The sequence below is a fragment of the Psammomys obesus genome, unplaced genomic scaffold, assembly GCF_907164565.1.
Source record: "Psammomys obesus unplaced genomic scaffold, mPsaObe1.curated_primary_1811, whole genome shotgun sequence".
NCBI classification, from domain to species: Eukaryota; Metazoa; Chordata; class Mammalia; order Rodentia; family Muridae; genus Psammomys; species Psammomys obesus.
Window position 1 is genome coordinate 26,241,471 of NW_026592510.1, and position 17,066 is coordinate 26,258,536.

General features: G+C 43.2%; 1 protein-coding gene across 1 annotated transcript; it reads right to left on the reverse strand.

Annotated features, from left to right (window-relative positions):
* Positions 1-1,690: 1,690 nt before the first annotated feature.
* Hnrnpul2 (heterogeneous nuclear ribonucleoprotein U like 2) lies at positions 1,691-16,710 on the reverse strand. Its single transcript, XM_055613757.1, has 14 exons — positions 15,731-16,710; positions 13,413-13,548; positions 13,040-13,116; positions 12,655-12,794; positions 12,010-12,100; positions 11,595-11,707; positions 11,007-11,270; positions 10,738-10,860; positions 10,256-10,384; positions 9,183-9,351; positions 5,854-6,054; positions 4,875-4,948; positions 4,501-4,611; positions 1,691-4,383 (listed from the first exon to the last, which is right to left on the reverse strand). The coding sequence occupies exons 1-14, from the start codon at positions 16,263-16,265 to the stop codon at positions 4,303-4,305; spliced, it is 2,244 nt and encodes a 747-aa protein (XP_055469732.1). The 5' UTR covers positions 16,266-16,710; the 3' UTR covers positions 1,691-4,302.
* Positions 16,711-17,066: the final 356 nt, after the last annotated feature.

Genomic DNA, 17,066 nt, shown 5'->3' on the forward strand with positions numbered 1-17,066 from the left:
ATGAGGGATTAGTGGATTTTTTTGAGACAGGTCTGAACTCCTGATCCTCCTGCCTCCAACTCCCAAGTGCTGGGATCACACATACACACCACTACACTCATCTGTTCTTGGTGTTTTTGAAACAGGGTCTTGCTCTGTAGGCCAGGTTGATCTGGAATATACTGGTAGGCCTTCTGCCTTGGCCTACCTAGTGTTAGAATAAAAGGCATGTGATATCATGCCCAGCTGTGCATAATTATAATTAGCTCTAACACTAAAGTGCCTCCATAATAGAGGCCAGTAAAATGGTTCAGTGGTTAGAAATGCCTGCCATCAAGTCTGATGACCAGAGTTCAATCCTTGGGACCTACCCATGATAGAATACAGAACCAAATCCCAAAAGTCATCCTCTGATCTTCACAGGTATGCTGTAGCACATGCATGCCCTCACATACAAATTTAACAGGTTAAAAACCCAAAAGTCCTAGTGAGCTTGGTATGGTAGCAGCCCAGGCTACAATAGTCAATACTGTTTCAAAAGACAAAAACAAAACAAAGTTCTAGCTGCCAGCAGCAGCACATACACACAAAGCCCTGTCTGTTCAATACTAGCATCGCATTATTTTTTTAACTTTCATTCTTCAGTCATTAGAAAAATGCAGAAATTTCCTTCTTAGATAATAATTACTTGTGCATAAACTTAATGGCTTTCATCAATGAAACCTTTCACTTAACCTCAAACATCCAACTGATTTTAGCAGAGCCGGAGTTAAATTTTCCACTCAAATGACTCAAGATCTCAGTATAAGAGGGACAGAGATGGTTCAATGGTTTGGCACACTTGCTTGCGCTTGCAGTGGACTAGGATTCAGTACCTAACACCCCCATGGAAGCTCACAATCATGGGTCACTCCAGTTCTAGAAGATCCACTGCCCTCTTCTAGCCTCCAAAGGCACTGCATGCATGTGGTGAACTGAAATGCAGGCAAAACACTCACACATACATAAAAATTAAAAAGGAGTTACTGTGTTGGGTATGGTGGCGAATGCCGGTAATCCCAGCACTCGGGGAGGCAGAGGCAGGTGGATCTTTGCAAGTTCGAGGCCAGCCTAGTCTACAGAGTGAGTCCATGACAGCCAGGGCTACACAGAGCAATTGTGTCTCAAGAAATTTAAAAAAAAAAAAAAAAAAAAAAAGTTACTATAAGCACAGACCAGGTAGACAGGCCCCTGCACAGCTGGTTCCCACGTGAAGGCACTTATAGAAAAGGGCACAGTAGTCATATACACAGAAGCTATTCCTGGTTGCACCTAGTGCATTTTAATAATTAAGCATTTAAAAACAGAAGGTTGGTAAATGGCTTGGCACTTCATTTAAGTTTGGCAATTTGAGTTTGGTCCTTGGAACCTACATAACAGTAGGGGAAGGATTCCACAAAGCTGTCCTCTGTCCTCCATGTGACCTCTATCCCCTGTCTTCGAAATGTATACTTGATCCCTGTGCACACACCAAAATCTAAAATAGGTGAATAAAATGGTTTTGGTGACAAACATGTATAAATGCCGCATTTTGGGGTTTAAGGCATGATCAAGAGTTCCAGGCCAATGTAGGCTACAATGAGATTCTGTCTTAAATATTTAAAAAAAATACATTATTAAATAAACACTTCCATGATCCTTCCAGTCAGTGCAGCCACAGGAGATAGGAAAATTCAATCCAAATGGTAATTTATTCTAAAACTGGAACTACTGTGCCTACATTTTTTTGCCAGAATGATGTAATGAGAACAGGGTAGAGTTACAGATGTAAACAATGACAGTTACATTTTTAAAATGGTACCCCCCCCCCACTTTTTTCACTGGCCACTTCCAAGAATGTTTTACAGGTTGTGCAAAAACACTTACAGGCTCCATGTGGTGTTTGTTTTTCTCATAAGCTTTTCCATCTACAACTACAACAGACGTCTGATAAACACTAAATAAGTCTTTGAAGGAAAACAAAGCCAGGGATTCCTCCTGTTACCATAATCTACCCCCACCCCCATAACATTTCTTTTCATAATAAAAACACAAGACAGAAACAAAATGCAGACATCCACTTTGATGCAGGAGACCTCCTGGACAGACCCAACAAAGGTGTGGCAGTTTCATTCTCCATTCAACTAGAAAAACAGCTTTTTAAAAAGGAGACTTTGACTTTTCTAGTGTCAAAAAATCAGTAACAAGTTATACTCTCTAGCCCATTGCCCCAAACCTCTGTGTTAAGTTTGTGCCTATCTAAGGGCCCTATCATCCAAATCCAGGTCACAGACTACTATAAAAGTATTATTTGTTGGAGGACTAAACATCTTAAGTGGGAGCTTCTGCCTCCAGAAAGTAAGTTTTCTATTATAACATAATCTTGTCCCCTAAAGGGATTTCTTTGGGCTCCAGTTTTTACCTTTTTGCCCTGACATTATAAACAATGCTTTCTCAAACTCCTTTAATAGTTAATGTCAGTGAGTTAGAAAAGATGCATGCAATCATTCCACCCACTGCCACAAACAGGTCTGTTTGTGGCACCATAAGGGACAGGTGCAGTATAAGCAAGTTTGTCTCCTTCCAGTCCCCACTATGGCCTTTGGAAAGAGGTCCTTGAGCAGAAGGGTGTGTCATAACAAACCAGAGTCAGAGCAAGGGTCTGCACATCCGAGAAGCACTGAACAGTGAAAACATCAGGACAAGAAAGATCCAAATCTCAGCATAAGTTTAAACAAGAGATCTAACTGCTTAGGTGAGGAAGTGGAAGTAAAGTATGTTCTAGTAGCTCAGCCCAGAGGTTTTATCACCAGGAAGTACTGTAGGATGCTGCTGCTGAGTAAGCTTTTAGCTAAGCAAGATGATTTAAATTGACGCTAAATATTGAAAGAGCATTGCCATATCCTGCCCACATTCTTGAATCCAGAAACCTGTAGCTGTTCTGTCAAGAACTGGGAAGGTGTTGTTAAAAGTTAAACTATATGATCCCAAAATGAAGACTCTTTATGAGTCTCTAAAGACTCAAAGGGAAACACCCCAGAAGGAATCCTGTTTCAACAAGTTAGGAAAAGGTGCTCCCTTGCACACACTCACACACACATTCATATAGTCTTCCCAAGTTTCTGCAGCCCTACTGAGCTGCCTCCCCCGCACCCCTTTTCTACCCACTCTGTGTATCAAAACAAAAACAAAAACAAAACAAAACAAACAAACAAAAAAAACAGTGGCAGGGCAGAGTCCCTCACACTGTATAAAATAGTTGCTATTCTCAGCACCTGGGCCTGACAGCCCACACCACAGGATTCACCTATATACATATCCTGACGCAGTGAATAGCATCTTGCTGCGTTTCTGTGAACTGAAACCCTGAGAATCATCCTTCCCTCACACTATAAGAGGCAGGCAATCTTAGCAAATGATTCTAGAGCTTTCTTGCCTCTATCAACTTGGAAGACAGAGACTAGGGACTGGCAAATCACTACCTTCAGACTGAGGGCTGTGTTCCCATTTTCCTCCAGACTTAACAGGAATTCATGGAGTATAATATGGATGGGGACAAATTATTCTGCTCTGCAGTCTCCGTATCCCCTTGCCTGGGAATCCTATATAATAGAACCACCCAACTAGCAGTCTCTGTGCCTTGGACAGACAGCACAAAGGCACAACAAAATGGACAATGGGACATTGGGGCCTCCCATCTTCATAGACTAAATATCCCAAAAGGGAAAAGTTGGTAAAGAAAATACAAACGGTTAGTTGGTGCAAGTGATTGATAAAGAGCCAATTGTTTATTTCCACTGCCCTGGTCACACTCCCTCTGCCCCTGCTCCTATCTCCTCTGTCCCCACTCCTGCCTGCTATGCAGAGTTCTCTCATGTTGTTCCCCTTCTCCCACTCTCTCTTACTGGGCTACCAGTCCAGCTGTCTTAGAATGTTGGAGGGTGCCATTTTTAGTTATTTTCCTATCCAGCTGCAGGGTACAGAACAGGCAGCCGTAAGTGCTGCTTTCTGTGCAAATGTTTTTTGATTACAAATAACCTAACTAGGTTTGAAATGTTTTATAGAATAAGACAATATTCTTTTCAACAAACTTTAAAAAAAATGTACAGTTTTGTTTGTTTCCACTTCCCCCCTCCCCAACCCCTGCTTGCACACCCTCCCCCCAACCACCCCTCCCCGGCAGCTCAGCCCAACCCCGACAGCCCCTGTTTTCCTTGGTTGTGGTTTTTTTTTTTTTGGGGGGGGGGGTGCCTGGCACCCCCAGAGACTCAGCTTCATGGCTGACAGGCGAAAACAGCAGAGGCTTCACCGATACCCTTGGTAACCGTAGTAATTCCTGTAGTATCGGTCTCTGTCCTGTTGGTGGTGGTAGTAGTAATTCTGCCACTAGAAGAGAGGGAAACCCCATCACTCAGAGCCAGAGCTGGCTGAGGATGAACAGGCACTCATCCAGCTGGTCCTGTCCCCCTTCACCCTCAATCTACCTTAAGATATTATACTCACATCCCGGTTGTATTGTCTGTAATAGTCTCTGTATCTGTTGTACTCATAATCTCGAGCACTGTAGAATCGTTCATAGTCACCCCTGTATCGATCATAGAAATTACGGTAGCCCTGAGGAAGGAGAGAGAGGAGTAGTGATGATATATGGGTCTCCAGAAGCACAACCCAGTTTCCCATTACCAAGCAAGACATATTTTGTTTTAACACTATAAGCAGGGTAAATTCTTTTCCCAGGTTAAATTCTTCCAGATGATCATATTAAGTGGGCATAACCCTAAAGCCCTAAGAAAACAGCCCAAACCCCTCTGCTCCCCCAAGTCAATAGGAATGGCTTCACAGCCCAGTGGGAGGAGCAGAAGGAGAGCTGCACTCACCCCTCTGTTTCCAGACTGCCCCCAGTACTGCCGCCCGTAGGCCCGGTTGTCGTAGCCTCGGCGCTGCCCGCCCACTGGAAGAGAAATGGAGAGGGCGCTCAGACAGCTGGCATGGGGTCCTGGCTCCAATCTGAGTGGAAATCAAAAAGCTGGAGCCAAAGGCAATACTAGGGGAGGAGGCTTGCCCTGGCCAGGCTCACATACTGTTAATTAAAGCACCAGCCAGGATCTTTATTAAAAGAGTCTGAGAGGGGAGGGCAGAAGAATAGACACAAGAAAACAAAGCCACCCTGCTTCTGAAGTTCCCTAATCCTACCAAACATTTTAGACAATAAAAGAATAGATGGCAGAGTTAGAAACATGAATAAAAACTGCCATTGACAGGATCAGATGCTCATTCCAGAAAGGGATCTGAGGTATCATGTTGCCTATACAAATCACTGTACACAAAATAAAATCTATACAATACTCAAAGGGTTGGAACCATTTTTATTCCCAGTGTCCAGGACATAGCTAGCATTAACCACCAGTTGATTTACAGTTGCACACACATAAACAAATATTTTTAAAAGAGCAATAAGTAGACAGTGGGGCTTTAGATGGCAAACTAGACATGTAGAGGGAAAATTAATTCCACTAACAACCAACTTCCATTGTAATGGTCTAAAATGATGGGAAAATGCATTTACTTTTGTCTGTGCAATTGGGTAAATTCGATAAAGCATCAAGAAATCTTAAGATGAGAATTAGATCTCATTGTACACAGTGAAGGAGGGAACCCACTCGCTCCCATAGAAGCTAGGCATATGATGAGGCATAGTACCGTGTTTCAAGGAAACATTATTTTGCCCCTGAGTAACTATTTTCTGGCTGAAAGATTATAGGGAAAGCATAGGAAACAGGGAGTAAAGGACATAAGAAAAAATAAGCTTTATCAGGAGGAATGCTCATTGTGGGTAACCTGGTCTCTAGGACTCACCATAGCCTTGGCCTCGGCTTCGGTTCTGCCGGTTTCTCTTATTGCGGTTGTTTCGGCGGTTTGTCCGCTTTTCAGAGGGGGGCAACAGCTTCCTTGCTTCCTCCTTGTATTTAGTAACAATGGGTTGAGCTTCCTCTTTTTCCAGCTCCCCATATGTCACCTCATCCATATAGTCGCATTTCTCAGGCAGAGAGAAGTTGGCTACAAGAATAAGAGAGAAGCTTGTGGGCCTGGAAAGTGCACAGACAGGGTAAGAATGCATGAAAATGTACCAAGGAAGTATACTTTAGTTTTTGGTGGCTTGGGAATCAAATTCAGGGTTTTGCAAATGTTAACCAAGTGCTCTCTCTCACTGAGCTATAGCAAGGCTTTGATTTGTTTTTCCCATTCTGAGATTTAATTATATAAACCAGGCTAACTTCAAGTGCCTTAGCCTCTTGCCTTTTGAGTGCTGGAATTAGTTACGGGTCAGCACTCACGGTTTGCTATTATTTATTTGAGACAGGAGCTTTCTACATAAACCCTGGCTATTCGAGAACTCACTATGAAGGCCTGGCTTTAAATTCAGAGATCTACCTGTCTCCGATGGAATAAAAGATGCACACTACTATTCCCAGTTTTGTTATTAATGGCATATGCCTACATCACACCATTTCTTTTGGAAACAGGGTTCTTCACAGAATCTAGAGCTCACTATCCTCCTGTTGCCACCCTGTTCACTGGTGGGATTTCAGGAGTACACAGGGTACCTGGCTTGTTATGTGGGTGCTGGGAATAAAATACCAGGCTTCATGCTTACACAGTAAATACTCTTTAAGGGCCAAGCCATCTAGCCCTTGTGTTTATTTTACTTTATTTTATTTTAAGACATAAAGCCTCATGTTTCCCAGGCTGGTATGAATCTTTCTGCCTCTTGCCTTCTAAAAAGTAGGATTACAACTATAGTTGTTGCTAGTACACTTTGCTTCTATTTTTAGTTTTTTCTTTTCCCCTTCCTTTGAGATGGTTTTGTTATGTATAACTCAGGGTGGACTTTAGCTTGCTATGCAATCTGTGCTAGCTTCAAACTCAAGATCCTCCTGCCTCACCCTCCTACGTGACAGAATAATAGGTCTGATCACCACAACAAGCCAAGCCTAACATTTTCAAAGCTTAACTTAGTAATGTACTAAAATATGCTTGGCTTACACCAACTCACCCTTAAATAAACTAACTGCTTTTTTGAGACACAGTCTCATGTAGCCCAGGCTGGCCTGGAATTCCCTTATATACTAGAGAGTAACCTTGATCCTCCTGCTTCCAATTTCTTTCTTTTTCCCCTTTGTAAAGGCAGGGTCCATCTACATAGCTGAGAACTACGTAGAACTGACAGCAATCTTCTTGCCTCAGCCTTCTGAGTGCTAGACAAGTGCTATTATGCTATAGGCAATTCTTTTCCCTAAATTGTAATAGCACAAGTGAAAGGGCTAGGTGTAAACTAGATTTACAAGTTCTCAAATGAACCATAACAAATTAGCAGTGAGCTATCAGGACAGAAGAAACACTGACTAAATGTAACTGAGTTTTGGTGTTGCTTAGATAAAAACTTTGTTTCAGGAGCTGAAGAAATGAGTCAGTAGTTAAAAGCACCTTGCTTCCTTTGCTGAGGACCTACGTTAAGTTCCAAGCACACATATGGTGGCTTACCACTGTCACTAATTGCAGTTCAGGGGCTCTGATGCCTCTTCTGACTTCCAAGGGCACCAGCATGCACATAATAAACACACACACACACACACACACACACACACACACACACACATATACGTAGGTAAAATACTGAAAAGAATAAGTAAACATTATAAAAAAACAAACAAAAAACCCCTTAAGTCTCATTATATAGCCTGCCTAGCCTATAACTTGCTGTGTAGACCAGGCTGGTCTCAATATTACAGACACCCAACTGTCTCTGCCACTTCTGGGATTAAAGGCATACATCACCCATGCCTGACCAAGAAGTAACATCATCAGAGCTGAGCTGGAACTGAGAGTATAGGTGAGGGCATCACACTTGCCTAGCATGTACAAGGCCCTGGGTTTAAATTCCCAGCACACCTAACCCTCACCCCCACAGAGACCACACATGGACACACAAAGAGGCTAAAAGTACTAGTACTCAGGGTGGACTTTAGCTTGAAGACACATGAACACACAAAGAGGCTACTAGTCTCTAAGGTCTTCCCATCATATACACAACGGCCAAGTATATCTGTCTGTCTCTGAACATCAAGTCCATGGACTTTCACAGTGAACTTTATTTCATAGATTCTAAGATGAATCCAGTTATCCCGATTTTATAAAACTGCACTAAATTCTTCCAAGTCCCTGCTATGGACTGAAATAATTCATTCTGTATAATTCAGACACTCTAGCTCATAGGTGTGGGAATTGATTCTCATAGTTGGGGGTTATGAGTTTCCAGAGCCAGCAGTTCACAGGCTAAGTGGGATGCCACAAACTAAAGGAACCATGATGAAAAATATGATCCAAGGGGAAAAGCACGAAGCAAGACCAATCAACATAATTAAAGTTAATACTGCCTTGAAAGAACAGTACAGTCAGGCAAGTACCAAATCAAGAAAATAAGCAAAAATGAAAAAACATAAACCTGTTAGCATACCAGAAATCAACGATGGTAAAGAGACAATTTTCTACATCTACTGTATTTTACTTTGAATCCTAACAATCATCTTTGCCATTTTCCTGGAATATAATTAATTTTAAAATTTATTTTACGAGGGTGAAGTTTCATTTCAATATTATATTTCCCTATGACTAGGGCAATGCTGGACAAACACTCAAACCCCTTCCTTCAATGCATCTTGTTCATATTTAAACACAGTATTTCTCACTCTTTCATTTTTTTGAGACAGCATCTTGAATAGCTCATACTAGCTTCCAACTCTTTATGTTCCCGCCTTATACTTCCATGTGCTGAAATCACAGGCATGCATCACCCTGCTTTTTATTCCACCCAAAACATGGTCCTACTCTGAAATCCAGGCTGGTCTCCTAATTTATAATCTTCTTTTTTGAGCTTCTCAAGTGCTGGGATTACAAGCATGTGCTATCATGCACAAGTATTTCCCCTTTTTGTAGCTTATCCATGAGTCAAGGGGTATACTGTTTCTCCACTCACTCTATTCATTAGTTTATCCACAAGTGCTTGCATCCATTAAACTGCTCTTCAATTTACACTTTTAGATGTGGAGAGTCACTCTGGGTAATAAGAGGTTCCAGTAGGGTTGCATTAACCAGATATAGGATTCTCTAATATAATTTTAGCCCACCTTTCATCTCCAGCATTATAGACTCGGGCACATCATCTCCCTCCACTTCTTTTCTCAACTCCAACCTTTTCTTCCAATCTTCCTCATTAGGGACAATTACCACAACTTTCCTGGAGAAGGTTTTGAATAGCAATAACTTCCTTCGTTGGCCAGAGTTGTATACATTACACTAGTAATAGGAACAATAAACATGTTTAAGAATAAAAGTCAACAATCAACTTAAAAAAGAAAATTTTATCTTCTACAACTGAAGCATAAGATTAGAAGTCAATACACAAGTTCCTTGCTCTCCTTTCATCCCTCCCCAACCCAAGTTTTTAGTTTTTTTTTTTTTTTTCAAGACAGTGTTACTCTGTGTAGCCTTGGCTGTCCTGGACTCACTTTGTAGACCAGGCTGGCCTCGAACTCAAGAGATCCACTTGCCTCTAACTCCTTGAGTGCTAGTATTACAGGCATGTGCCACTGCACCCAGCCTTTCCTTTGATCTTTGAGACACTACTTGGCAAATATTATTTCATGCACCAGGAAAACTGAAGTTAGAGAAGCAAAAAACTTGTCCAAGATCACAAATGTTAAAGTAGGTCATGACAGATTCAGGAATTCAAGTAAAACGAATGAATGAATCCAAATCTCCTTCTCTCCCTTTATCATGTGAGTCCACACTCTCAGCTAAGCAGTCTAATCTCAAATATACAACACAGAAGTAGATAGTCATTAGCTAACTTGAGTCTTTTTTTTTTTCTGAGACAGGGTTTCTCTGTGTAGCCTTGGTCTGTCCTGGACTCACTTTTGAGTCTATTTCTTAATTCAGTTCTACATGTGTCTGACTCTAAAGATTTATTTATTTATTTTATGTATATGAGTGCTCCATTTGCAAGTGAAGAGGCAGTAGAGGACCCAGATGGTTGTGAGCCACCATGTGGTTGCTGGGAATTGAACTCAGGACCTCTGAAAAAAGCAGACAGTGTTCTTAACCACTGAGCCATCTCTCTAGTCCCTGATTCTAAAATTTTAAGATGCAAATTTTCCATCTCTGGATCTCCTTCAAAAATATGTTCCTCTTATCTGAATACCTGATCAAGAATGAAGTTCCTCTTTGATCGGGAAGCAATCTGGACCAGCTTACTAAGGCACTGGGAGGCTTGCTGAACTAAGAGGTCTCGGCTTTTGGGGTCCATCTCTGGCTCCTCAAGCCCCTTCATCTGATGAATGAGAAATACAAGGAGTTATACAACAAGTTCAAGAGCCCAAAAGTTAACTGCAGCTGCTTTAAATGCTACATGGGTCACATGAATCAGCACACTGCCAATGTTCTGCAGCAGTCACTTCTATACTTAACTTGAATTTACTCCAGATTGTACATTTTCAGAACAGGGATGGGGCATATCTTAAGACACTCTGACAAGAAAGTTACATTTCTATGTGTGGGGTCCTTGTTCTCACACTTCAGAGACCCCCCATCTCTGACTAAGGACAGGCTATCAAAGATTTCCAGTGTCCCCAGAGCAAGCATCATAGCAGACTAACTGCCCCTTCCCACTTCTCAGCAACTGACCCTCATTTGACTAAGCACACTCTCAGCTCCCAGGACATTGTATCTTTTCTCAAGGTTTTCTTTTGCATATTTCAGTGCCCATTGGGTTTTTCCAGATCCAGGAAGTCCCACCATCAGAATCACCTGCAAATAAAAAGAAACTTTATAAAATCTAGCTTTCTTTAAAAAATATTCCTCTATTTTCCCTATCAAAGTGTGATAATTTCAAAATACAACTGAAAGCACATATCCTCACTCTTCTACAGGATGAAGGCTACCCTTCTGTATACCTCACACTCTTCTATGGTCTTGGGAGGGACTGCAGTCCGCACACGCTCATCAACAGGCACAGCATGGATGAACACAAACTCTGCTGGTGGTGGGAAAAACGGTTCTTCCTTCTGACCGAAGTTTAATTCTACAACACAGTTCTTGCAGAGGACATGGGGTAGGAGAGCTCGATCTGCCAGAGATTCCTTGCTGATCCGGAATGCCACACCCAGGTCTTCTCCATTCTTGGAAAAGGAGAGCTCTACTTCTTCAGTCTCAAAATTCTGTAAGAACAAAAGCACAAGAACACTTAAGGTTAACAGGTTTTAAAGACAATGAAGTCTTAATACTTTTGTCACCATGGATAACACAAGTTTGGTCCCTAAAGCCCAACAGAATAGAAGGAGAAAACTATCCTGACTTTCACATTAAATGTCCCCTTCCAATAAATAATGTAGAAATAAACAAATAAATGAATGTTGGGGCTAACATACAGCTCAAATGCATCAAAGTATAAAATATATAAAAATGTGTAAATTCAGTTGGCTGGATCCTCTCAGCCCTTTATCTTACCCTTTACTACAAATTCAATTTTCAGGATCACTTACAGCAAAACAGCCAATGACATCATTCTCCCCAAAAGTCTGGCCAAATTCCTCAAACTGCCCATTTTCTGCCTTGAGTCCTCTTCCATCAAAACCATAAGAGAATTCATCTTCACCTAGAAGAGTCAAAAAAATCAATTACCTATCTGCAAAGTTTCCACAGAGTAAGCAATATGGCAACAAACACAAGCAAGAAGTTACAAAAGGGGCTGGAGAGATGGCTGGAGGTTAAGAGCACTGTCTTAACCAGAGGTACTGAATTCAATTCCCAGCAACCATATGGTTGCTCACAGCCATCTAGAATGATATTTGGTGCCCTCTTTTTGGCCAGCAGGTGTACATGCAGACAGAACACTGTATATAGAAGAAATAAATAAATCTTAAAAAAAAAAAAAAAAAAGTTATAACATAACCTTACCAAGCTGTGGACAGGAAAAATCAACAGACCACCCAACTCGAAGAAGAGAAACTTCTGTGCAGCCTTCTTTCATTGGGAGATTCTGAGTAACCTGGTCAAGTCAGAAAATGAACTCTTAGGTACTTTGATCAATGTAGGTGCAAAGTCTGAGTTACAAAGATAAGATTTATATACAAAATTAAAAAAAAAAAAAGATTACAGCTCAATATCTAAAAAAGAACTTTTACTAGACCTAAACCAAAGTTGTAGGCCTAGGGATGTAGCTCAGAAATAAAGTACCTATTATGTCCAAGGCCCTGAGTTCAATCCCCAACACATAAAACAAACAACAAAACTAAGTCATAAAGGTCGATTTGTTGCTCAGAGTTAAAGGTATGTTCAAATAGGGTGCTTTTTTCTGATCTAATAACATACTGGATAGGAGTCCAACACACAGCTTAAATTAAAAAAATGGTTTTTGTTTTTAGCTTGTTTGTTTTTTCAAGATAGGGTTTCATTGTGTAGCCGTGGCTGTCCTGGACTCACTTTGTAGACCAGGCTGGCCTTGAACGCACAGCGATTGGCCTGCCTCTGCCTCCCACAGTGTTGGGATTACAGTCATGTACTACCAAACCTGGCTAATAATGGTTTTAAAGAAGCTCTTACCTTGGCCTCAAAGCATACTTTTCCCTTTGTTACTCCATAAGTACTTCTTGCCCCAGACCAAAGGGTAGGGAATTTTTCTGAGAAAAGTGGTTGGCCTCCATATCGGTCCTTGCTTATTTGAAAATGGAGATCGGAGGTATCTGTTAAGAAAGAAAGATGTAACTGGTTTAATGCAATACTCAACACCTGAAAAGTGCTGAGAGTGCCATTATGCCTAGTTGTTGCAAACAAATACAAAGACTGTCCTAGTACTCAAGGCATGAAGTTTTCTCTCAAAATAATTTTTAGATCACTCCAGGTGTTAAGATAGGAGGATCACAAGTTGGAAGCCAGGCTGGAATAAACAGCAAGGCCCTATCTCAAGAGCAAAGCAATCTATACATACATGTGTCCAGGTTCACAAGCGTCTGATCCTCTTCTTCATCTTTTGCTTCTTCTTCTGGAGGTGGTGGGGACTTTGAGCTACAGGTAGGAGAGAAGAGCAAATGCAATATAACCAAAGCTACCTTCTTTGAGGTAATTGTGCGGCACTATCCATTTTAAAACTATCAGTGAATTATCAAATTCCAGCAGACAACTTCTTTCAGTCAATGAGAAAAGGGAATAGGAGTTTCCATCATAGACTTATTTACTCTAAAACTTATGCCTATAAAGACCTATTCCATTTTTCAATCCACCCCTCCTTCCAAACTGTCCAGTCAACACCAGGAATACCAAAAGCAGAGCAGACATTCCCATCAAGGGAGTGTTTCCCTCACCGGCTGTGGTAAGCCTCCTCTCGGAATTCATAGTAAGCTCGGCCATGTTCATCCTTTTCATCCCGCTGTCTCTTTACCCCCCGCCGCTCACCATCTGAGCCTGCTGGTTTTGACTTTTCACTATCTTGGTCATCTCCTACAAAAGGGAGGGAAAGAAAATCAGTAGTTTTTATACTGGAGTGTAGAATAAGCTCAGAACTAAGAGAATCTGAGTTAAGCAATATAGAAAACTGAGAATATCTGATTGTGTTCCTACTATATCCATGATTTATTTCCAAATATCTTTTCATTAGTTGAAAAGAGAGGAGACTATGGGCTAATTAAAGTCAAGCAACAACAAAAAACTGGGCAATTTTTCCATTCTAAATGTACCTACTTCAATCAAGCCAACCTGGCATATCTCCTCACTAATAGTACAAGAAAATATCCCTGAAGTCTTTTAAATTCACAGGTGAATTTTAATTCTTACCAGATGTGAATTTATGGTAAGTACTTAATAACTATTTTCTAGTACTTTTCAGCAGCTACATGGCACAGAAGCCTAACATTTTTTTAAAGAAACTGCCTTTTCTACACTAAAATGCAAGCCACACAATGGCAGCTGTATTTTTAACAGGAACTTGAATTGAAAGTTACCAGAGCAAATTATTAAGTCACCAGCCAACCATAAATAACACTGCATCTTTACTTCATGGAATTTGGGTCAGAAAGGTGGTGTTGTATATTTAGCAACATTGTTTTTTTGTTTGTTCTGTTTTTCTACTAGACAGGTCTCACTATGTATCTCTGCTTGTCCTAGAACTCACTATGTACACCAGGCTGACCTCAAACTCACAGAGATCTGCCTGCCTCTACCTCTCAAGTGCTGGGATTGAAGGCTTCTGAAACTAAGCCTGGAAGCAACATTCTTTACAAGGAGTAACACACGGAGTTTTTTCCTTAGGTTTTTATGTTTTAAAAGCTTAAAAGTCAGGGCCTGGAGAGATGGCTCAAAGGTTAAGAGCACTGGCTGTTCTTCCAAAGGTCCTGAGTTCAATTCCTAGCAACCACATGGTAGCTCATAACCATTTATAATGAGATCTGGTAACTTCTGGTCTGCTGACACACATGCAGGCAGAATACTGTATAAATAATAAGTAATTAAAAAAAAGAGCTTAAAAGTCTTTGACAATTCCTCTAAAGTACTCTATCTTTCAATGCTTTTTATCTGCTATTTGGGATACACACAAGTTAAGGATTATGTAATAGGAGTTCTGTCCCAGGCCATTAGACACAACAAAAACCTCAAACACTATACTTTGTATGCAATCATTGTAAAATTTATTTCAACTTCATGACACTCACTAACAGCAAAAAACAAACAACAACAACAAAAAGAAAAAACCCCAAGGCAATCTACTTGAAAGTAAGATTCAGAAGCAGCTCTCTCCCCTCTGACTGTAGGGATTAGTTCTAACCACACAAGCATTTCAAAAGGAGAAAGGTTAACTCCTGGGGGAAGTCTCTACACATCTTCTATCACGAGATTACTTAACTGGCTCAGCAGAACCCCTAAAATCATTTCAGCTTAAGAAGTTAGGAGCATTAAAGGCAATAGTGTAGAGTAAGTCTATAAATATGCTCATTTACTGACTCGGCAGGAAAATTAAAATATAACACAACAGGAACAAAGTAAAAAGCCCTAGTCAAGTAACTAACACGACACTAAAATGTTAGCAAAAGACTTCTCTTTGCTAGTTAATGATTAAACCCAACAGGCTCACACACACTATCTCCTACCGCTTAAGCAGGAAGGAGCAAGGTTAGACATCCAGAGTCTCTGTGAGGCTTAACGAAGGTTTGACAGGGCAGCATTTCGTGGACTGTATTGTTTAACATTTTTACGGTAAGAAATGAACTGCCAGACAGGCCGAAGGCTTAAACTTCAAACTGGTCCCTGTAGACCGTCAGTTTTTCAGCTTATTTTCGGCTAAAGGTATTCAGCTAAAGGGGGCGGGGAAGCGCCAGAGGACTGATCCACAAGTAGCTCGAAAGCAACACACACACACACACACACACACACTATCATCCACTAACACCAAGCAACCACGTTAAGCATGAACTGCAAACAGTGGAGCCACAAGGCTCCCAAACTCTCACAATGATGGGCAGTGGATTAAAGCCTCCTTCCTTAGGGAATCCCATTAAACAGCCACTGGAACCGTGCACTTTCGGGCAAGTGGAAACAAGGAATCAGATCCTGCGGTGCAGGGTGGGGAGTTTGAGGATCAGAGACGAAGCCAGCAGGTTGGAGCCTGGCTCTGCTACCAGTTCCTCACCTTGTTCCTCTGCGGCCTTGTCACCCGGTGCCTCGGATCCCGGCGTCTCGTCTCCGCTCCGTTCCTCCGGCCCGTCTTCCTCCCCCTTGCCGTTGTCATGTTCTTCGTCACCATTTACCCCACCTGACCCGGCCGTGGCCTCCGCCGGTGTGTCGGAAGCTTCGGGCTCGGCTTCCACGGCTGACGCCTCCGGGGGCTCCGGAGGCGGCTGCGAGGCCTGGCCCAAAGCCTGAGCAGGAGGTGGCTCCTCGTCTTCGTCCTCAAGCAGCGCCTCCTCGTCCTCCTCCTCGTCGTCGTCGTCCTCCTCCTCCTCGTCCCCGCCCGGGCCTCCGCCCGACGCGGCCACAGGCCGAGGCTCCGCCTTGCAGGCCCCGCCGGGCCCGGCCCCGCCAACGCCGGCCTCGTCCTCCAGCATCTCAGCATCCAGTGCCTCCTGAAGCCGCTGCGCCAGATCCATTTTGAGGCCGCGCGAATCCAGGCCCCGCCGCTGCAGCTCCGACCGCAGCTCGGTCACTTTCAGCCGCTTCACCTCCATCGCCGCCGCCGCCTCCTCCGCCTCCCGCCGCCTCCTCCCCTGCGAACTGTCGACCGAGCTCGACCGCGCAGGCGCCGCCGCCGCCCGCCTCCGCCGCCCGCGCCAGCACTGAGCCCACGCTAGCAAGTGCACGCACGCAGCGGCGGAGGCCGCGCTGTCTCCGCGGCGTGTCTGAGTCGCCTCCCTTCTGCCCTGCCCCTTTCGGCTAAGTCCGAAACGAGGCAGTGAGGAACAGCCTCCTAGACGCTCGGTTCTCGGCCGCGGGCGAGTGCGCGCCGAGGACGACGGAGTTCCCTCACTTCTCCTCCCTCCCTTCAGGTAGTCGGGCCAATCAGCGCAGGCAGCACAAACGCGCAGCCGCAACGAGGCTGGGAGCCGGGCAAGGCTGGCTGCGGCTCAAGTGCCTCGTAGCACGGAAGCGAGAACGCACCCCTCTCTCCGTACTTCAGTTGTAGGCTCTGCGCAGTCGCGCCGGAGCCCCGCCTACCCCCTCACTACTCTTACTTCCTGCTCGCTCCTAGTGGCCGAGCACCCTAATTCTTACTCCATGTCCTCTCTTCCTTATTCTCTGACTGCAGCTTCTGAGACTAATAACTGAGGACAAGCCGGAGGGCTGGGTGGTGCAGTTTCCGTAGCTGGTAGGCAAAGGCCTTTTCAGTACCAACGAAGAGCGACCCATGCCCGGACCTCTTTCTACCCAGCAACAGAGGCTCTGGCCCCGCCCTTCGCCTTTCTCATTGGCCCTCTTGAATCGCAGACTGTTGCTCTCATTGGTCATCCGATATCGTGCGGCTTTTTTTC